The following is a 20,891-nucleotide window of genomic DNA, read 5'->3' as shown; positions in this document are numbered from 1 at the left end:
ATTATCGTCTTAAGCAACCAAATGTCTTGTGATTCAGGCCCAGTTTGTATACATATTTAATTCTTATGACTTCCCACTTTACTGAACCGGTTTCTGTGCCCAGAACATTGACCATACTGCCTCCGATCCGGGTGTCATATCCAGTTCCTTCGAAATCTCTTCCACTAATTCATCGTACTCAGCTTCGCTCTCTATTATACCATACCCACCTCCTCTCAATACCGGTGCCTTGAGAAACCGTAAAACACCCATAAGATTATTTTTCCCATCAATACCATCTTGATTTGCCCAAGCACCAAGAGGACTACTACGAGTATCCTCATGAATATTCACAAAGTCACTCTGCTTGAGAAAATCTGGCAGTCGTACGGTGATGTCGCGATGCATCATTCCTATGTCATCTGAAAACCTGTAAAACAAATCTAGCTGTTTTGCAAGAGCCAGACCAGAAGTCCATGTTCGCAACTCGAACAATTGAACCCATCCACCTGGTTTGAGAGTTCGGTAGATCTCTCTTAGAGCTTGTCCCCATTCATGTTTACGAAGGCTCGAGATGAGGAGACGCTGATTGATAAGTGTGAATTTGTCGGTCCATTCTTCGGGAAGATCGAGGACGGATTGAGTCTCGAATGATATGTTTTTGGGAAGAGTAGACGGTTGTGGGAAGAAACTTGAGTTGATGTCTACACCGAGAAATTGAGGTTTTGTGGAAACCTCTTTGACTAAATCTTGAAGCCAGATACCTCGTGAAAATTCTTCAGCATTTCCCTTCTTCCAAAATCCAGGAAAAGCGTACCTGTGCCAGTACCTACATCCAAGATCCAGTCATCATCTTTGAGTTTGACTGGCGCATGGAGAACTTGGCTATCGAATGCACGGAGGAATATACCATGCTGCAATTCCAATCTGGCAGTAACCGATCTATAAGCTCAGGGCAAAAAACCTATATCGAAACCTCACCTCAAACGTTCTTCCGTATCATGTGCCAAAATGTCCACCGTGCCATCAGCTTTGGTGTAGTTACTGGTACGCGTTACTGTGTTTCGAATATCCGACATGTGTCGCTGGGGTAAAATGGACAAAGAGACAACGAGGAGGTTAGGTCTTCGTAATCCTGTTCGAAGTGTTTGGTAGTGACAGTTGTATCTTGTTTATTTTCCGTCGACAGAAAGTAATAATAGAAAAATAGAAGAAAATACAAAACCAGCTGCGAGTTAGTAGTATGTACTTAGAAACAAGTGCGACAATTTATCTCTACTATCCTCGAGTTTTGAGCGGGACGAATAGCCACGCAAAGATCAAAAGAACCGACAATACTATGTAGCTCATTGAAAAGGATTTCTTTGTATGCAATTTAGCGAAAATCCGGCAGGTTTGGCAGGAGGTCATGAGACTCATGACTTATATATGGACCGAAGAGCGATCAGAAGTTGCCCTAGGTCGCATAGAATTTGACCTGTTCAACAGAATGATAGGACTGGTGTTTGTTTAGTAAGGGACAAAATTGATGAACTCGGAATATAGTAAGCGATAGACGCGAAGAAGTCGTATTCGGACACCAAGAGATGGCTCAGCAAAAGGAGTTTCTAAGAATCCAGTCAATAGCAGCTTCTGTTAAGTCGAGAATCCCCAAAAGGTCCCCAATTTTCCAAGGGGTAACGCCGACAGAAAATGATAGCACCTCGTTAGGGAATTGGAGGAAATTGATGGCTCGTATGACATGGCAGAAGGATTTGTGCTTCAGCGACACAAGAAATCGCTTCCACTCGTCTAAGATGCGGATTATCGGAGATTTTTATGAATCATTGGCCAAGATCATGATGTAGATGGTAAGAATTAACTAACAGGCTTGACGTTCAAACACGGTCAAACACCACACTCATCCTCGGCTTGACCCGGCATATTTTCAAGTCTGTTCAGCCATGTTCCCGAGTTTGGCTTGTTTATCGGAGGTCATTTCTCAACCCTTCAAACGCTCTCAATCTGGTCTCTTTCACGGGAAAACGAAGCAATACGGAAATAATGTCCCATTTTCAAAGCACAAGACACGTCGAACGTGGTTACCTAACGTCCAACGGAAACGTATTTCCTCTGAAACATTAGGAACCACTTTTAAGCTGAAAGTAACGACGAGGGCGTTGCGGACAATTGATAAAGTGAGAGATTTCTTACTCGCTATTTGGACAAACACGTTAACTACTTTTGCAGTATGGCGGATTGGATAAATATTTGCAAAGGACGCGGGCGGATATGTTGGGTCAAGAGGGCATTCGGCTTCGCCTCATGATTCGCGATAAGAAAGACGAAATAGTGTCGGCTAAGCACAAAACGACGAACCCAAAACGAAAGAATCTATCACCCATGTCCCAGGCCATTGACGCGAGAGCAGAGGCCGGGAAGGCGCTAGGATTGGCAGGGCCAGCCCCGTACGATTCTTTATTTTTTCTATTTTCTGCATTTCCTGATATACGTTCATCCTCAGTGCGAGGCAAACAATCAAATACTTGAAAAGTCAAGGCATTTTATAATTTAAAACGTCTATGGCTTTTAGAGGTTGAACCCACTGGCATGAACCTAGAACCTGTTCCGAATTCATCATTTTGTCCTTGTTAACGAGTCATACTGCTGCGGGATAGCGACCTGTGACTATGCAAGCGGAGGTACATGAGCGTTATTTGGGACTACTCAACAATATAACAGTTATTTATGAGAAACTACTCTACAATATAATACAACTACACCTAAACGAGAGCGATAAGCCGGAAAAAGTCAAGCCAAGCCTTTAAGCTGTCCCTTAACAGACAATCAAAGAGGCAAGAAATGAAGGGGGTGACCTGGGGTACTTGATTTGCTGCTTTCGCCAACAGTCGTTGACCAACGACTTTTATAAAGGTCAACCATCTCAGTATATGAAAACTCCATATTGAAAGGGAATATGACCCACCGATATAGCGCGGCTGCATTATGCCTACTTTTGTCTTTGAAGTATCTTGATAACTTCGCTCGCTGGATAACGTACGGTCTTGAAAGTAGTTTTTCCAATCGCGAGCAGGTGATGACCTGGAGTAATTGATTTGAGTTCATATATCTAACAAACTTTTAGACATGAGATATGAGCTCGAGCTCGAATAGAAAAACCAACATCATAGATGTGTAAGAAGTGTTCTTATTGGGGTGAGGTCGGATATTGGGAGGATAGCGAAGGCTTGCGTGAAAGGGTAGCGGCGGTGAAACGACGATGGGAGACTTTGAAACGGTCGCCTGGTCCTTGACGCGGAAGTGGGGGTGACAAAATGGGTTAATTGATTTGATTAGAGTCTGGAGGTTAAGAAATACATCAGCACCGGCGTCACTGCGAGAGAGAGAAAAATACTTACACAGACAAAGACAACGAAAATACCTAAATGAAAGAGATAACTCGAGAGCGAAATGGGTCGAAATGAATTGCTTAGGAGGAAGTGTGAACGGTATACGGTTTGGATCCCTAACGCCAAGGTCAGTTTGAAATATCCAAGCACAACATGATACATACCAGTACTTGAAAGCAGTGGAGTCGCCGCGGGTGGTCAAGGGAGATAACCAGTATATGAAATCTCTCGATAGCCACGAGGAGAGATTGACACGTTCATAATACCAGTCATAGTCATAGTATAACCAAGAATCCGAAGATAACCGTAAACAAGGAGCCACTGTGAAAGGAGCGAATGACGAAGATTGAATAGAGGGTTCGAAAACGGGTACAAATGATGAGGTTATGAGTGAAAGTGGATAGAATGATGGGGTGGGAGCGGCCTTCACGCGAAGCGATAGCATCCTGGACACAGGCTAGCAGGCTGCACGTCGCGCACGGCGTACATGACGCTTGACAAGGGGCTCCGGATTCCTCTAACGCTGCAAGAGGTATTTTATATGAGGCGAAATAGGATACTGTCTAAGACCCATTGTAGAGAAGACCAGAGATGACGACGATGCTTTGGAGAGTTAGGCCCAATGATAGGAGCAGGCCTTCTTCCAAGACTTATCCGCCATTTCAAAACGCCTTTCGACTATTTAGACCGTGCTCAAATAGAGCTCATATGCATCCAGATTCCGTTCTCGAGAAGCCCAAAATAGGATTCTATAATTGGAACAAGTGTAGGACTCCGACGCCTGTTGAATTTTCTTGAAACAGGCATAGCTAAGGACGTTCAATGTTTCCCAACGGAAACCAGACCTTGGGAGGGGTTATCGAGACTCTTCTGCTATTTATAGTCAAGGTTGATCTGCATAGGCCACATTGTTAGTCTTCCCTTGTTTAAGACGTAGATTCAGCATCCATCTTCACTCCCGAGATGCCCCGAAGATGACAAAGAAACAAGGACTGTAGATCGAGGGAGATTCTTGCTGAAACCGGGGAACTGGAAAACCATGAGAATTTAGCAAATTGAAGCTGTCCGGCATGACGCTTACTTCTGGTCATATCGCGGCTGACAGGCTCCATTTCGCAAGCCTCATTTCTCCTTCGGTGACTTAACAAGACCTGAAAATTGCTTGAGCACAGTCGCGTAGTTTAATTCGCGCTGCCTGGCGTGGTTCCGAGCGTTGGATCGTCGCGGAGGAGGCAAAGAAAAATGAGAATAAAACGTGGAGGCGGATCACTTACTGATGATGGCATTTTTGATTAGATTGACGTCACTGAAAATCTAGCTCCTTGTTTGACTGCTCCTTGACGGTCCTGCCCTCCTCCCACAAATTGCATCCTCGCGTTCAGTGGTATGTGTGCTTTACCGCAGCAACGAACAGACGTTAACGCGGGCTATTGCACTTGCTTACAGTCAACAAAACGCATCTCAATCAATCTTGATTTCAACGACATTGGCATGGACTCGGAGAATACCTCGACCCCAGCACACGGAATCCAATATACCGGTCTAGCGCACAGTTCATCTGAGGTACGCAACAAAAATTGTATTCCACTGATGATTGCTTACCGACCTAGCAGGTTAACCCTAACTTGAAAGAAACTCCACCAGCTTCGACCTTTACCGAGAAAGCACTTCCTCTCCACGCTAACATCACCCATAGTCCACCTAAACTGCTCGAGGACGGTGAATCAGAACGAGTAGATGACCCAGGTCATATTGGAACATTGACACTTGTTCCATGCACCTTTGCAGACGGGAGTCTCGGGTGGAAAGGAAGAAGGAAGGTCAATGTAGAGCTGTTAAATATACAGCCAGGTGAAAAGGCGCCAGTGGTTGACGTTGCTCTTTTGTGGGATCTTCGTTTGCTTCATTGGTGACAATGACTTACCACTGCTCGCTAGTGTCAGTGCCAAGGTTGTTAACGACAAGGGTGTAGAGGCTTCGACGAGCACTCGCGTAGGTGAGGCAGCCGGATCCGGAGGGGCCGAAGGATATGAAAGCGACAACGACGACTCTAGTATGATAGCCTGAGATTATTAAGGGCCACGAGTCTTGTTTTATTATCGTTGATTGATTCATTTGTGATTCATTTTGTCCCTAAGACGGAAACATTTTTCAAGTTACCATTGTTGCTGTGCTTCTGCTGTAGGTCTCTGGCCGCCGCGGATGAATCGGGACTATGCCGCGTTTTCTATCTGAAGGATTAAAAAGCGAAGCGATGCATAATAATTGCATATTGACTTCGGAATAGGAGGTCATCTGATTGTGGCACAGTGAATATATGAAGTCTACCTGACAGGTCTACCTTATGATAACACGTGTTTTACCATTGTTTTACCAAATTGTCTGGCTTTTTCAAGTCGGCTCGGTATCTTGAGGGTAACATAGACTAGGGATAAACCTGAGAGGGCTAACCACAGATTGTGAGGCGGCAGACTGATCCAAGTGAGATTCTGATCATTATATTAAATCTTTCGAGCCGAACAGGTGGGTAGAAAGAAGTTAGAGCTAGCGGCGAATCATGTGGCCAAGTTGGTGTCGATAATAGAACCCAAATAGTAATTAGTCCCTTTGCAAGCCATTGTGCAGATGGAGTTGTGTCACGTACAAAGTCGTATTCACTTATTTCGATAATGACGCCTCTCAGGCCGCAAATTTTTCATCCTGACGGATTATGCAGCCAACTGTCATACGAATAGTAGTTGTTGGGGTGAGAATGATGATGAAGGTATGAGGATGCCGGAAATGGACAACGTGATTAACCGAAACTGCAATGTGATTCTGTCTACCATGTGCTCATCCGTCTTCTCATATTCCTGAAAGGTGATATTATTTCCGAAACCTTGACTCTCTCCCAATGTCGACCTCTTCTATGGAGTGCCTGAGCATGTACTTCGGGACTTAAACCGATGCGGTCAGAACGTTTCTCACACCAATGTATATCCGGCGTTGAACGAGAGTGCTGAAAGTATTCCTTGCCGTGAACCGACAGTCTCCCGTGAAGGTAAGCATAAAATGTCTTTTACTACGACACCGTTAGAGTACTCAAAGTAAATAAGACAGAGTGTTCCACACAACGATGCAGCTTGCAGTACCTATTCTTCTCTTCACCATCCTAGCTTCTGGTTTCGCCCAATTTACATTGCGCAAGTGTACCTTCTACAGACGGTTCAGATGGATGGTGTTGACCACCTGTCTCAGGATCATGGGATGATGCCTATGCATTGGCGAATGCCACTGTCGCCAAGATGACTTTAGATGAGAAGATCGGCATAGTCAAGGGTACAGGCCAACTCAATGGCAACCGTATGTTCCCGGCGCTTTTTCTTTGGACCAAAAATACAGATCTTGAGTTATATAGGTCGATGTATTGGCGACACCACTGCTGTAACTCGCCTTGGCGTTCCATCTATCTGTTTCAACGATGGCCCAGCTGGCATGCGATTAACGAGGAATGTCACTGGTTTTCCAGCTGCGATCAATGCTGCGTCAACTTTCAGTAAAAGATTGATGCGTGCGAGAGGGAAGGCAATGGCGGAAGAATTCCGAGGGAAAGGTGCGCAGTAAGTGTCATCGCTTTCACCACTTTTTTGGTGTATCTGATGATAATTAAATTAGTGTCCTTCTAGGACCTGCAATGGACATCGTGAGTGAAAGGCAGCTATGATTTAGTGACCATTTAAAAATCGCTCATAGATGCGGAATCCGAAAGCAGGTCGTGGGTGGGAGAGGTTTGTTGGCTCCTGAGTAACGTTAGATCACCAGTTTTGACTGTCAACGATTAGTTTCGGCCCAGATCCATACTTGAGCGGAGAAGGTGCTTTTGAAACCATTACTGGCATACAAAGTGCTGGTGTCCAAGCTTGCGCGAAGCACTTCCTCGCAAATAATCAAGAACACTGGAGATACGGTCTTTCGGCCAATCTTCATGATAGGACCATGCATGAAATCTACTTTTACCCCTTCTTGAGGAGCATTGAAGTAAGTTTCGTTTGTTCTATCGATTTCCCGTTGCGTTAGATGAACATGTATCTATCTAGGCTGATGCGACGTCCGTCATGTGTGCTTACAATCGGTTCAATGGCACCTCTTCATGTCATCATGCCGGGCTGTTAGGACCGAATGGGTTGTTGCGGAAGAATGGTTTCAAAGGTAGGCGTTTTTCGGTTAATTGTATATCGAACGGCTCTCTTAGATTTGTCTGGATCTGCAGGATATGTCGTCAGTGACTGGGGTGCTACACACGATTCCGCCGCAGAAAATGCCAATGCTGGACTGGATATGGAACAACCAGGAGACTTTATTCTAATAGGTGAGTTTTTGTGCTTTTTGATATAGTTTATCGACTACAGCTCGTTAGGTGGTGGTGTGTTTGCAGGTATTCTAGGCATCGGAGAACTGGGTGGCTTAAAGGGAGCTGTACAGTCAGGCGCTGTCAGCAATGCGGTATGAAAAAATCTCCCTACCCGCATTGCATTGTTTCGCTAAGTAATTGATACAGAGGCTCAATGAAATGGTATCGCGTATCTTGGCGGCATGGTATCGCTTGGGACAAGACTCCGTGCGTCAAAACCCCATACAGACGGCTTTGAGCTGCACACTGAATCTCATCTGATAGGGATATCCGGCCGTCAATTTTGATGCTCAAAAACCAGATGGTTCTGGACCACGTAACCTTCACGTCAATGTTCGTACGGCAGAGCATACCGCTCTCGTACGCGAAATCGGGTCAGCTTCTGCGGTTCTACTAAAGAATGATCAGACAACTGTGAATGGATCGAGTATCATCCGGGGATTACCTCTTGATAAATCAAAGATCAAGACTATAGCCGTTGTAGGCCAGGACGCCAAAACACCTAATAAAAACTGTGGAGATCTGAATCAATGTAATGATGGAACTATGTCTATCGGGTAAGCATGTTTAACCGACTTTGAGACTCTTGATTGACATCGAGAAATAGGTGGGGTTCTGGCTCGAACTCGCTAGATTTTATTGTGCCCCCAATCGATGCTATCAATTCGTTTGTTGGATCATCTGCGACCATCACTACCTCTCTCTCGAACGACTTGAACGCTGGGGAAAATGCTGCCCGTAACAAGGATGTCTGCTTGGTATTTGCTAACGCGTAAATGTGCTTCGTTTTTGATTGATTAACTTGTCACTGACATCTGCCTGTAGAATGAGTGGCGAGCTCGGACTTGTTGTCGGCAATGATGGCGATAGGAATGACCTTGCTTTGTGGTTCAAAGGTGGTAGCCTGGTAAGAGTCATTGCACGCGGCCGCCTTATAGCATCGTACTTACGGTGGATATAGATTGAGAGAGTTGCGGGGGTTTGTAGTAATACTATTGCTATCGTGCACTCTGTTGGCCCCGTCAGTTTCAGCTGGAGCAATCACCCCAATATCACTGGAATTATCTATGCGGGTGCGCCAGGTGAACAGACAGGACCCTCGCTTGTTGATGTACTCTATGGGGCGTATAATCCAAGTGGGAGACTGCCTTTCAGTATTGCAGATGTGAGTGTCCCTTGCTGGCCGTCTGCAAATTGAAATCTGAGGCGCCGGTTAGAAGGAGAATGATTATGGTACTGCTATTGTATACCTTAGTGGCGGATTTCCTGATGTAGGCGTATCCCCCTTGAAGAGTCATTCTTTCCTCTAACGATCCGTATGGCAGATCAATTACACGGAGGAACTCTTACTCGACTACCGATACATGGACGCAAAAAACATTACTCCACGATTCGAATTCGGATTTGGGTTATCCTATACGACTTTCGGTTATTCGGGTCTCTCCATCACAAATTCTGGATCTTCGAGAGTCATTTCGTTCAAAATAACTAATACGGGAGGTGTGAAGGGTACGGAGAAACCTCAATTATACCTTGGATATCCCGGAGGAGCTGGTGAACCACCGAAAGTTTTGAGAGGGTTTGATGAAGTGGATTTGAATGTGGGAGCGAGTTCGACGGTGAGGATGACTTTGAGTCAAAGAGATTTTAGGTGAGCGGATGCATTGGTTTTGCTGTCGATGCGATTTTCTCAGTATGTTTTTTGCAGTATTTGGGATACCCCGAGTCAATCGTACGTTCGTCCTCCTGGTACCTTTTCTGTCTATGTCGGTGCATCTATCAGAGATATCAGACTGGAGGGAACCTTTTGAGGCCCATGTCTTGTAATAGCCTTATCATTTCAGCTCGTCGGCCTGTGATGACCATTTGGGGTTAGATAGAATGTGAATAGTAAACGTGTGATTAACCTGCACTGGGCGCCTAGTGTAGCCGAAATCTAGCGGACACGCAGTCTTCAGCTTGCTTCACGACTTGCAACTGACCCCTTGATGTCCTTCCTCGCTACCCCTCTTGTCGATGTTTTTCGCTACGCGTTAGCTCCTATTCCACCTTTTACGTGGTTCGGCGTTGGACTCAGCACACTTGATGTTGTAGCCACAGTTCGCTTGTGCGTCTTGCTACGGCAAGTGAGAGAGTTGGCACATGCCCAACACGTTACGAAGAAAGGAAAGGGGAGTGTGGAAGAGAAGTCGTTTGTGAAGGCTGCAGCTACTACGTTGCTGGTGGTTTATGGTGGAGAAGTCTTCGCCGGTGAGAGTTGTCCTCCTCGTCCAACCGGATTGTAAGGGCTTATGCCTTGATAGCTCCGTTCTTGGGCGCCCAGCCTTCGTTTGTAATTTCTGGTGCTGTACCGATGTTGTACATCGTTATTCAGGCTCTAGTGGAATATTTCCCGTCTCTACCGGCCTTGCAAGGAGAAATGGAGCTTCCGCTATCTGTCGTTGACGGCTTCACTCGTGCTTATCTTTTGTGTAACCTCATTCCGCCCTCTGTCGTGGAACATCAGTCGGCTGTCGTTGCATCGTCTCCTTGGGCCCTTTTATTCACTTCAATGGTGAGTCTATCCAATGTCCTGCGGAAGAAAATCAGCAGCTGATATGTCAATATAGATTGTAGCCAACGGAGGATTCTTTTTCGTGAATCTTTTCTCACTCCTTAGCCCGACTTCGATGACTGTTCAAACTCCTCCGGAACTGCAAGCTTATGGATGGATGACAGTAGATTTATGGTGTGCTCCGCTCGTGACAGGTCTTTATGCCTTTTTGACACATGCCCAACCGTGCTGGGGTGATTTGCACCGCCTGATTGTTGAGATGGTTGGTGGCGCTGCGGCAGGGAAAGCTGTTGAACCGGTTGACCCAGAGACGGCACGGGTGATCTGTGCGACGATCTTAGCGGGGCTGTTTAGCTCACGTACGGTGGTCAACTTTAGTATGTGGAAGAAACCTGTGGAGAAACGTAAGTCGTCTTCGTATCCGGTTACTAGATGTGCGTTGGCTAACGGTTATTGATAGCAGCCGTGAAAGCCAAGACGCAGTAGAATAGAGATTGAATGTGATGTCATTCGCACGTGGGCCCGTTACAAGGCAGTGTAGTACGCAGCGATAAATACAAGAAACTCACGACATTCCTTTCTACTATTCCCCTTCATGATCACGCAACTCCCAGAGGCTTTTCTCCTCCTCACCCTTCCCAACTGTTCTCTTTCATGCAAAGACTTCTCAGAGTCCGGTACTCTAGGTCTTGAATGTGTTACTCTCCCCACTCCAAATGCTACTGATCCAAATGACCGCGAAGTCTACCTCGTGCTCAAATTGAACGTGACTGAGATACCTATTGACCCGACAAGGGTCATTCAATGTTCAAATACCCCGGTTGCTCGGGTTTACACTTTTAATCCAAACGACCGCAATGAACTTGTCTTGACCGTTGCTACCGTTACTGGGAACTCTAAACATGATTCTCTGTCTGAAGACCTGGATACATTTGAAGGTCTCTTGGAACAATACGTTCTAGATTTCAGACCTTCACTTTCTTCTTCCTCTTCCGCACCGCAAACCCAACCGCCACCATCGAAGAATGTCAACGATGACACAGATCTTCGTGGTCATCTGGTCATGATTAACGAGGACACTGGGGAAGTCATTGGTCAAGTAGAGGACCGATTTAATATCCGAGAGGATCCGGGGATGTACGAGCGCGGACATGAGAAGGATCCTATTGTCATCGATGTGCCTGATGAAGATGGTCTACGTGAATCCGATATAAATGCTATGGAAGCATTTGCTCGTATTATACCACCTGACCAACAAGATTGGATCACTAAATCTGCGACCGTTGTTAGGTATGTTTTTACAACAAGTTGAATATTTCACCAGTTTCTAATCGTATCCAACAGCCATGCTATCTCCTTTACCACCAATCTCTTGGTCACAACGATCGGATCGGCTTCCGACTACTATATTTCAAAATCAGCACCCTCCCCGCATCACACCTCCCCCAATTTGACCACTCAGAGTCCAGGGACACTTTCGCCAAATCTCAGAGCACCTAGTCCAACACCACCACCTCTTCCTCCTCGTGCACTCGTCTTTTTTACATCTGAACGCACGAGGAAAGGTCTTCGCAGTGTCCACTCCGTCTCTGGACAAGCTGTCAAAGTCAGTGCCAAGACAGTCAAGACTATAGATAACATGATTCGTCGTGCTATGGGTGCCAAACCAAAACAAAATAGATTAGGCCTTGGCCGTTCGAGTTCCCCCATCCCTCCATCGAATCCTAATTCTCCTCCTTCTGTTCCATATACCCCTCGTATCGTAGATAAAGCAGGTCCGGTATACGGATCCAGTACATCGGTATTACAACCTGGCGAATGGAATCCGGATTCCAAACCTCCGTTACCTCCTCGTTCTCCATCCAATTCAAGATTGGGTTCCCCTCAACCTCCATCGGGACAGTTTCCACCAAATCTCCCTCCGCGCAGCCTTCCTTCTTCACCTCACCCACCCTTCCTTCCTCCACGCAATTTCAGCTTGTCACCATCACTTCCCCCACAATATACATCATCTCCTCAACAATACATGTCTCCTCCCCAACAATACATGTCGCCTTCCCAACAATATGCATCTCCCCAACAATACGCCTCTCCTCCTCAACAATACACATCCCCTCAATCATCATCACCCCAAATCAACGACATCCCCGTTCAACCCAAACTCTCAACCAAAAACCGCATCCTCATCTCCGCCGATCTCGTTCTTTCCACCATCGATAATTCCGCTCGCCGAATTCTAGACAACGGTACCACCAATCTCGGTAAAGTCATGCATCATAAATATGGTCCCGAAGCTGCGGAAAGTACCGTTTTGATGGCTGGTACTGCTAGAAATGTGGGTTTGGTTTACGTTGATATGAAGGGGGTTGGTAGGAGAGCTTTGTTGAGGAAGGCTGGGATGGGATTGGTTAAAGGGACATTCCAGAATGAACAGTCGAGCAAGAGACCTGTTCCCGCTGTACCTGGAAAGTAACTTATGAGTAGTAAGGTTATTGTGTATGTATATATCATTCGTACTCTTTGCACCTCAACAGACCACAGACATTAGTTTTGGAACGATTATATAGGATATCATGTACATGAAGCGAATGAATTGTCTAAACTGGAAATGGATATTGTTATAATACATGATGGAGAAATAAGTATAAAATGAAGGGAAACAGCAGGAAACACCCCATTAGAGAGCATCGAAATTAATATGATGTGATATCCGCCTCCGCTCCAACTCATCTTCTCTCTGCCACATCATTAGCACATCATAAAAACCTCAAGAAAATAGCAAACTCACCTTCTCATTCAAATGCAAAACAAACACGATTATCGCCAAAACAACCATCCCAATAACACAAGTAACAGTCACCCATGGAATCCAATCACCAGGCCGCAAAAACAATTCTCGTTTCCATGTTCCGCCACTTTCACCACCATCCGCAGGTGGTAGAATGACGACTCGAGAATTGGGTATTACACCTTCCATGTTGATATAATGTTCGGGTGCATGCAGTGTTGTACCGACAAACAGATTCTCGATGTAGTTGTTTGTTCGACCAAGGCCGAAAAATGAGTAGGGTGTTTGAAGCGCGTGGTAGGACGTTTGAGGAAGTTGGCCGACTATTGGTTCAACATGTGTTAGCGGCAAGAGAGGATAAGAGGTGACAAAGACAAACTTTGAGCCGCTGAACGATGTCCTAATGTATCGAATACTGTATACTTGTACGTTGCTCCTGAATAGCTGACACCGAAGGGCTACGATGAACCATCAGTACGGACTCGACTATCAGTCAATGGGAAGGTTTTACATGGTAGCGGTCAGACCCATTAGCAGAATAACACCATCCGCTATCACAGGCACCATTGAGCGCTGGAAAGATATTGATTCATCAGCTTTTCGTAAACCCGGCTCATAGAGAAACGCACCGATTGCCTTTAAGAAAAAGGCATCATAGTAAAAGTTATTCTGAATAAACAAAACCTTGCTCCCATCCTGCAATCCAGTCCGCTGCACCAAGATGTCAAGTGTACCCTGTACATATCATTGAGTCTCTAGTCATCGTGCAGAAAATTGTTTACAGAAGATCACTCACATCTTCATCCATATCCAAAAACGCCACACCCCTTGCGTCTTTTACATTTGCTAGAGCCTTCATCCCGGAATTCGCAGCAACCTCCCATCCTCTTCTCCCCCGACCTTTACTGTCACACCCTGCAACTCCAGATGCACAATGCTTGGAATAGGCGAGATACGGTGTCCGATCATTGCCTGAGGCAAAGATGGCCAGGAAATCGGGAAAGCCGTCCAAATTGGCATCGCCTAAGCGTAATGAAAGGGGAATGGGTGGATCAAAGCTCGTATCCCAAACAAGCAGGGATTGCTTGTGACCATCACGGAAAAGAGATGAAACAGGAAAGCGAACAAAAGCCTATATAATTGAATGAGTGTGTGGAAAGGACGTTGAAGTCGGGAACTGACATTGTTGTCAGGACTGTCTAGAAGATTGAATTGAAAGTTGTCATCGGCGGTACAAAGATCGTTCGGTGGTCTACACACTCGTACACCATTCTTCATGCCAGAGTCGGTCGTGTAGGAACATAGAGGAAGTTGTTGGTTATATGCAATGTTAATGTAACAGTCTGAGCCGACTCCGCTCGAAGAGACACTTTTACATGTCGTGAATATCATGTCCATCGTCCCATCTCTGTCTGTGTAGCTGTCAGTGGACGATCTATGAAACAACTCGATGCTTGAGCTTACCGATATCGGCAAAGGAGATACTTTGTGTACCAGATGGTAAGCTTCCTTGCATAGCCAGAACAAATCCTTGAGACTTTTTGTTGAGCCAGATCTGAAACGATTTCTGTCCGCGGCCCTCATCACAAACAAGGAAGACATCTAACACGCGTTGGTTACAGCCAGTATATCACATCCCGCGCATGAGTACACACCAGCCAAGCAATCACCATTAAGGTCTACGACGGCGTTACTATGAGGGTTCGCAATTTGACAATGGGAGTCATTGAGGTATGATGATTGCCTACGTGACGTTTGTGAGTGGTATTAAGAGACCAAAGTGAAATACTCACACATCAAAGAGCGGTGAATCAGTCCTCGACGAATTCCAGATATTTTTCCAAACCTGAAGCTTACTTCCTCCATCAGGTGTCAGACCTAAGAGATCAATCCTGAGATCTCCATTGACATCCAGGGGTATAGGTTGCGACGACGTTGATGTTTGAACATGTATTGGGTTCGCAGTATCTTTGGACGACGCGTTTAACGGGGTTATTGTAGAATATGCATAACTCAGCACGTACCGAAACCTTTATTCGGTATTGATTGATAGAGATACATGTCAATCTCTTTCGAATTTCTTCCTTGACCCATGACGAGTAAATCGAGTTTCCCCGAATATGTGAAATCTCCCGGGACGATATTCGAAACTTTCGAAGAATGTTTGAATTGTGCACCCTCCTTGTACTCGAAATCCTCTACGACAATCAAGCGAGTCCGTCAAGCGAAGAACATAATTAATAACCCCAAATTACTCACCATGATTCCAGTGATAGATTGTAAGCGTTTGCTGGTCGGAAGCAAGTGATACCACATCCAAACTGTTGACCAACAACAATCTATGAATCACTTCAAAAATCTTTCACTAGAACTCACAATTGGTCTCCACTAAAATCACCAAACGCAACTATTCTTTGATCTCCACCCAAACCAAGCGTTCCAGCATCCACCAGGGCCGTTCCGTGAAATCGCTTTTCAGGAAATGGCCATATTGCGGTCGTTGGTAGTGTTAGACTTGATATAAGATACAAACAAGGAAGTAGTTTCCACCGTGTCGATGAATGCAGCATAACAATCTGCAGAGACGAGATAGAGAGACGTGGAGCACTGCGGTCGTTAGTGTTTGCGGTTCATGTCTGCGGTCATCATCATGTTTGGCTTTGTTTGGATCACTCGCGCATTGATATATGTACAGATAAGTTGACTACGTGAACAAGATGCAAAAAAAAAAACCAGATCTCTAGCCTGAATCATCATCGTCTTTCTCGAACTTTGAACCATACAATGCCAATGACACCAACACCGAAGCCAGCAATGAAAGCAAATAGAACAAGGATATCGCGATAGTAATTATTCGAACCAAAACCAAAGAGCTATGGAATCTCATCAACGGATATCCTCAAGAAATTCGCGGAAAAATGTGTGACATACCAAATTCATGATCAGACTCGCCGAAACGTTCACCGGTACGCCTTCTAGTGTATCTTGAATCAACAAACCAGAGCCAACTTCATTGACAGACAGCGCCTCGAGGTTATACTTCAGCGGACACAACCACTGTAGCCACCGTAGAACAGGAGGTATAGAGTTGAGGTGCACAAAGAAGCCTGCGAATGTCATCTGGTATAGTGCCGACAAGGCTGAAAGCAGGATGGCAATGCCCCCATTCTGGAATAATGTACCAAGCAAAAAGTTCTATATTTGGACTGATATCAGTAAAAAGGCTCGGATTCCACTCTGATGAATAACTTACGAAAAGCGTCATAGCCATACTGTAAAGCACCAAGACAAAGAGAAATTTGAAGAAATTCGCGGGATGTGGAGCTAACCCTGCCATCCAGTAAGTTCTATCATTTCATCAGTTCAGATTCGCCCTGTGGAAAACTTTGATAGGCCTTACATGGAGGAAACGATTATAGTTGGTATAAGCCGAAGTGGTATCATATCGAACAAGAAACGAGAGAGAAGCCACGATGTTGGACTATAGTAAGCGCTAGAACGCTCACGAAGAAAGAGAGGTCGAATGTCCACGATATTGTAGAGGGCACTCAGAGAAGAAAAGGCAATGAGAGCGCCCTAGAAATCGATTAACTTCCCAACATTCGCGAAAGATGAAAGCGTCGACTTGCCAAGAAGAACAGGCACCCAACGCGTGACTGAAACCCGGCAATAGAAGTATCTGTCTGGTAGTATAAACCACCTGGAAATCGGCTTGGCATCGTTATATCCCAGGAACTGAACGAGTATGCTCACCACAAAAAACGCCAAGGACACTCGCCACCGCTGTATGAGTAATGAACAACGACTTGTCCCTAGATTCGCCACGTTAGACGGACACAAGGAAAAAGAACAAACAAGGAGCACCTTCGCAAAATCTTCCATTCTCTTCCTGATAGATGCTGGAGTTGCGTCAAAAAAGTAGTAGCATACATATTTTTCGTCCTCCCATTCGTCCGATGCGGAGTAGCAGCTTGTTCGTTCATTATGGCCAGATCTTCTGAGTTACCCTTCTTCTCGCCATCGCGGTTTAACGAACTATGTCCTTTTTCGGATACTTCACAATTTGATCCGCTTCCACGTGGAAGTTGTTTGTGTGATGATGATAAGTCAAAGAGGCTGACCGGCGGGTCACTGGCAACCTCTAAAAGGTAGTCGGCGACGTTGTAGCCTTGGAGGTAGGGAGGGGCGACGTTTGTTGCATTAAAATGTTCAACAGGCGCCATCGAGCCGGCACCGGAGTAGAGGGTATGTCCTTGAGAGAGAAGTAAGACGGTGTCAAATTGTTGGTATAACTGTGAGCTGAGGTGTGGTATCAGTAAACCTGCTGAACATAAATTCAAGAGCCCTACATACCTGGGTTGGTGGATAGAGGCAATGACGGGTATAGGATTCACTGGGTCATGAGCAATTTCATGAAGCACCCTTGCCACGCGAGCGGCGGAGACAGAATCAAGTCCTAGAGAAAATAAGTCAGTAACGATCTTACTTACACGAATGAGCACCGACCAGAAGTGGGTTCATCAAGGATTAGAATATCAGGGCAAGCGATGAGTTCTAATCCAATACTGACTCTCCTCATTTCCCCTCCGCTTATTCCGCGAGACTTTCTTCCAGAATTATCCCCAATGCGCGCGTTTCTAATACTTTCGATCCCGAGCCTTTCTAATAATGCAATCGCACGTTCTTGCTTCTCCGTATCAGGTATACTTTCAGGTAGTCGCAAACGCGCTGCAAAGAGAAGCGCTTCGAACACCGTTAGCATTGGAGGTAAAATGTCTTGTTGGGGAACAAAGCCGATCCGAGGAGGTCCTTGAAGATCATAACTCGGTGAGGTCAAAACCTGACCAGATATTGTTCCGGATTTATTCTTCCCCGCTAGAATTTCAACTAAAGTAGTCTTTCCGGCGCCTAAAACATATTGGCATGGTCAGCAACACTATAGCGCGACGTGTCGAAGGGTACAGGGTACTTGCCACTTGGTCCCAGAATGGCCATCATTTGTCCGGGTTCCACACGACCTGTGAGGGCATTGAGAATTGTTTGCTCATGTCCACCTTTGCTCCCAAAGCTCCAGAAAGTGCGGTCATAAGATCCAGGTACAATGTAAGTGAGGTTCGTCCATTCCAATGTGACCCTTCGCCTGTCCAAATCCTTCAAGCCCGAAAGCCTTGCTTTCCTTTGTGCCCAAAGCCCCCAAAGAAGTACAAGCAAAGCCAAGAGAACCAATCCCCCTACGACAGCCAGGCCAGCAATAACACCGCCATTGAGACTTGAACCGTTCTCATTTCCGTCATTTGTGGTATCCGTCAAATTTCCACCATTGTCAATGACGCTCTGCCTCACACATTCTCCGAATGTGCATCCGTCAAGTGGAAGTCCATTAGGACCAAACAACTGTTCGAGAGTCGCCTGTTTGAATATGCAAGATGCCAGATTGGTGGAGGCGTCGACAGCTCCACATTCGATATCGAGGTCGCCAACCAGTCCGTTGATGGGAATGGTAAGGTCGCTGACCGGTACGCCGCCACAAAAAGTCGTATCTGGGCGACAAGTACATCGAAGGTTACTACAATGCCACTTGGCACTACCGTCCGAGTCGTCGACTTCTTGAGTGCATGAATTTGCGTTGCAGTAGAACTGCTCTACACCGTCATAGAACAGCTGTGCGTAAGCTTCCGCTGTATCTCCGAACGCGGTTACGTTTGGCACAGGCGTCAAACTGGGTTGGCGAGTGCGCATGATGTTGAGGGTGGACTTCAGTGGGTATATGGCTTGAAGGGTGGGATTCTAAAGCTTATTCATGAGAAACATTCGAAGAAAATGACCAGATACGTACATTAACTTGGCAACTCAGTTGTCCCGCAGCGTAGACTCTTGGAGCGGTGTTGCACACCAGAGGATCTTCATTCCCTAATGACTGCCCTCCAAACGCCGACGTTGGGTCTCCAGACTGATCCAGCGAAGAAAAGGCAGCTTGACAGTCATTAGAACTGGTGCATACATTGCAACCAGTCCCGGTCCACCCACTCTGGCACGAGCAGCCAGCGCTGGTAAGGTTGGCAAATCCCGAGGAGACGGATGCTAATGGACGTTGGTCTCCTTGAAAAATATTGCCACCGCAAGCAGGCTGGGAACATGAAGAACCCCCGAATCCTGTTGGACATAGGCAACTTGATCCGTTCGATGATCCATAGTTTTCGCAAGTTTGTCCATAAGTCGTGGTCCAGGTGAAGGCTCCTAGCGCGAAAGAAACCCACAACGCTCGCATTTTTTTATATGTGACCAAGGCAACGACAAGAGATTGGTCAAATCGAGGCCAATTAGCAGAGCATGTAGGGAGAGGAGGCTGGAGGAAGCCGGGGAAGATAGTTAATTTCAATGCCTTAGCTTGCTTCAAGCTGTCAGTCAGAACGAAACGTACGATCACAGATAGCCACTTACGTTAGTATACTAACCGAAAAGGGTATGCCACGTGCTTCAAGGGCCCCACATCATCCCGTCTACTTCCACGTCTATTCCATTCTGCTTGAGTATGCTGGAAAAGGTGAGGGGTGTTTTGTCTGTGAACGTAGTATACTGACTGTTCCCTAGGTCTCTTCCTGGTGGTCAGGCTCTGCCCCTGACAAAAAGCCATTTGACCCTACAGATCCGAAACAGAATCCTTTAAATCCCGAGGGCCTCAAACCGTACGCTCCCCTTATCCTTAAGTCTGAACAGCGTCATCTCATTCTCTCTTTTAGATGTTGCGCATGCCCGCAGACAAAGTCTCTTCGAGATGACTGTTTCCTGAAATATGGTGACGCGGCCCCCGAGCAATGTAAAGAAGCATTGCAAAATCATTTGGCCTGCATGCGCAGTCTGGGTTTCAAGATATAGTCAAATTCAACTCTATAGACGCACTCCGACATAATCCATTACATGGCGTATAGACTGCGACTGATACTTCGCACAGCCTACTATATAAACCAGCGGTATTTTAATCAAGACAAGGTGTAGGAAACAATCTATAATTCAAGTACCGTCGGGAATCGTCTAGTTTATATTCAAGGAATTCAGTATGTTTTATCGCACTAATAGATCTAATACAAGTCTTCACCAAATTCCACGGACGCATACCCTTGCTCGGAAACGGCGGACAGCTATGCAATTGCAACTTGATTGGCAAACTGCCACATTCCCATCGGAATCCAGAATCCGCAGTTTTTATTTCTGCGGAATGGTCGTTTATTCAACCGTATGGTCCGGCTATCGTAAAAAGCGGGGCACTTATCGGCCCAATACTCTTGAAATACTTTGATAAGATGAAAATAAAAAGCAATGAGGAAGCGAAAGAAACTCCTAATGTACGCTGGGGTTTCTTGAGTCGCCACTAACCAACTCTGCATAGGATTTGAATACGACCACCGGTTTCTTACTTTCGTCATTTTTGACCATCTACAACAAAAGGTTTAGTTCAGGTTATTGGGTACGTCTATGAGTAAACTTACTTCAAGATTGTCAGCACACAGGACCCAACGATATTCCTGTCCATCAGACGCCTTCCACACTCTTCCCCTACTACGCATCGAACATAGTAAGTAAGAAAGAATTCGAGCACATACAGTACTCACCTGCCATACCACGACCCCCCTACTTTCCGAAACAACTCATCCACAGAAACATTCAGTTTATTATAAAGAAACCTCGTCGGCGAAACCCATGATATTCAATCTGCGCAGACACGCAAATGGGCTTGCAACGAACCGATGTCGAAGGTACCGACGATCTTCCCTCACAGCATCAACAAATCAA

General features: G+C 45.9%; 11 protein-coding genes across 11 annotated transcripts in view; 6 read left to right on the top strand and 5 right to left on the bottom strand.

The window, feature by feature from the left end:
* Positions 1–46: 46 nt before the first annotated feature.
* Positions 47–1,096, bottom strand: AGABI2DRAFT_217312 (hypothetical protein). Its single transcript, XM_006458539.1, has 3 exons — positions 961–1,096; positions 797–906; positions 47–743 (listed from the first exon to the last, which is right to left on the bottom strand). The coding sequence occupies exons 1-3, from the start codon at positions 1,056–1,058 to the stop codon at positions 79–81; spliced, it is 873 nt and encodes a 290-aa protein (XP_006458602.1). The 5' UTR covers positions 1,059–1,096; the 3' UTR covers positions 47–78.
* Positions 1,097–1,917: 821 nt separating this feature from the next.
* On the top strand, positions 1,918–2,735 carry AGABI2DRAFT_217309 (hypothetical protein). Its single transcript, XM_006458538.1, has 3 exons — positions 1,918–2,156; positions 2,209–2,426; positions 2,483–2,735. The coding sequence occupies exons 1-3, from the start codon at positions 1,923–1,925 to the stop codon at positions 2,526–2,528; spliced, it is 498 nt and encodes a 165-aa protein (XP_006458601.1). The 5' UTR covers positions 1,918–1,922; the 3' UTR covers positions 2,529–2,735.
* Positions 2,736–3,099: 364 nt separating this feature from the next.
* AGABI2DRAFT_115632 (hypothetical protein) lies at positions 3,100–3,813 on the bottom strand (the record flags this gene model as incomplete). Its single annotated transcript, XM_006458537.1, has 3 exons — positions 3,100–3,352; positions 3,401–3,484; positions 3,533–3,813. 3 exons carry the CDS (start codon positions 3,811–3,813, stop codon positions 3,100–3,102), a joined length of 618 nt encoding a protein of 205 aa, XP_006458600.1.
* An 893-nt stretch (positions 3,814–4,706) lies between these two features.
* Positions 4,707–5,281, top strand: AGABI2DRAFT_200348 (hypothetical protein; the record flags this gene model as incomplete). The annotated part of the gene is made up of 3 exons (XM_006458536.1): positions 4,707–4,752; positions 4,815–4,931; positions 4,982–5,281. Exons 2-3 carry the CDS (start codon positions 4,860–4,862, stop codon positions 5,279–5,281), a joined length of 372 nt encoding a protein of 123 aa, XP_006458599.1. The 5' UTR covers positions 4,707–4,752; positions 4,815–4,859.
* A 1,074-nt stretch (positions 5,282–6,355) lies between these two features.
* On the top strand, positions 6,356–9,588 carry AGABI2DRAFT_217305 (hypothetical protein). The gene is made up of 18 exons (XM_006458535.1): positions 6,356–6,408; positions 6,464–6,550; positions 6,606–6,710; positions 6,766–6,967; positions 7,023–7,050; positions 7,101–7,135; positions 7,190–7,385; positions 7,445–7,556; positions 7,618–7,716; positions 7,765–7,850; positions 7,906–7,965; positions 8,023–8,315; positions 8,366–8,530; positions 8,584–8,665; positions 8,720–8,923; positions 8,976–9,029; positions 9,084–9,409; positions 9,467–9,588. The coding sequence occupies exons 2-18, from the start codon at positions 6,484–6,486 to the stop codon at positions 9,567–9,569; spliced, it is 2,217 nt and encodes a 738-aa protein (XP_006458598.1). The 5' UTR covers positions 6,356–6,408; positions 6,464–6,483; the 3' UTR covers positions 9,570–9,588.
* A 158-nt stretch (positions 9,589–9,746) lies between these two features.
* Positions 9,747–10,798, top strand: AGABI2DRAFT_149030 (hypothetical protein; the record flags this gene model as incomplete). The annotated part of the gene is made up of 4 exons (XM_006458534.1): positions 9,747–10,008; positions 10,062–10,312; positions 10,368–10,716; positions 10,773–10,798. 4 exons carry the CDS (start codon positions 9,747–9,749, stop codon positions 10,796–10,798), a joined length of 888 nt encoding a protein of 295 aa, XP_006458597.1.
* Positions 10,799–10,907: 109 nt separating this feature from the next.
* Positions 10,908–12,785, top strand: AGABI2DRAFT_115629 (hypothetical protein; the record flags this gene model as incomplete). The annotated part of the gene is made up of 2 exons (XM_006458533.1): positions 10,908–11,602; positions 11,657–12,785. The coding sequence occupies 2 exons, from the start codon at positions 10,908–10,910 to the stop codon at positions 12,783–12,785; spliced, it is 1,824 nt and encodes a 607-aa protein (XP_006458596.1).
* A 105-nt stretch (positions 12,786–12,890) lies between these two features.
* On the bottom strand, positions 12,891–15,700 carry AGABI2DRAFT_217301 (hypothetical protein). The gene is made up of 13 exons (XM_006458532.1): positions 15,477–15,700; positions 15,360–15,421; positions 15,125–15,298; positions 14,894–15,068; positions 14,756–14,844; positions 14,565–14,702; positions 14,283–14,512; positions 13,897–14,232; positions 13,730–13,835; positions 13,612–13,673; positions 13,480–13,558; positions 13,101–13,423; positions 12,891–13,049 (listed from the first exon to the last, which is right to left on the bottom strand). Exons 1-13 carry the CDS (start codon positions 15,668–15,670, stop codon positions 12,990–12,992), a joined length of 2,028 nt encoding a protein of 675 aa, XP_006458595.1. The 5' UTR covers positions 15,671–15,700; the 3' UTR covers positions 12,891–12,989.
* Positions 15,701–15,853: 153 nt separating this feature from the next.
* Positions 15,854–19,368, bottom strand: AGABI2DRAFT_149026 (hypothetical protein; the record flags this gene model as incomplete). Its single annotated transcript, XM_006458531.1, has 11 exons — positions 15,854–15,973; positions 16,032–16,295; positions 16,354–16,447; positions 16,501–16,676; positions 16,730–16,800; positions 16,854–16,912; positions 16,965–17,399; positions 17,454–17,556; positions 17,607–18,008; positions 18,074–18,887; positions 18,937–19,368. The coding sequence occupies 11 exons, from the start codon at positions 19,366–19,368 to the stop codon at positions 15,854–15,856; spliced, it is 2,970 nt and encodes a 989-aa protein (XP_006458594.1).
* A 368-nt stretch (positions 19,369–19,736) lies between these two features.
* AGABI2DRAFT_65074 (hypothetical protein) lies at positions 19,737–19,976 on the top strand (the record flags this gene model as incomplete). The annotated part of the gene is made up of 2 exons (XM_006458530.1): positions 19,737–19,786; positions 19,841–19,976. Coding segments are annotated over 2 exons (186 nt in total), but the record flags the coding sequence as incomplete, so codon positions are not given.
* Positions 19,977–20,438: 462 nt separating this feature from the next.
* AGABI2DRAFT_183603 (hypothetical protein) overlaps positions 20,439–20,891 on the bottom strand; it is a gene marked incomplete at its 3' end in the record, with an annotated part of 4,521 nt that continues 4,068 nt past the window's right edge. The window contains exon 9 of the mRNA XM_006458529.1: positions 20,439–20,534. Coding sequence (XP_006458592.1) covers positions 20,439–20,534 — 96 coding nt within the window. The remainder of the gene's footprint in view (positions 20,535–20,891) is intronic.

This window comes from Agaricus bisporus (assembly GCF_000300575.1).
Source record: "Agaricus bisporus var. bisporus H97 unplaced genomic scaffold AGABI2scaffold_2, whole genome shotgun sequence".
Lineage (NCBI taxonomy): Eukaryota > Fungi > Basidiomycota > Agaricomycetes > Agaricales > Agaricaceae > Agaricus > Agaricus bisporus.
The sequence above is the reverse complement of the archived record's forward strand: the minus strand, read 5'-3'. Positions and strand labels throughout refer to the sequence as shown.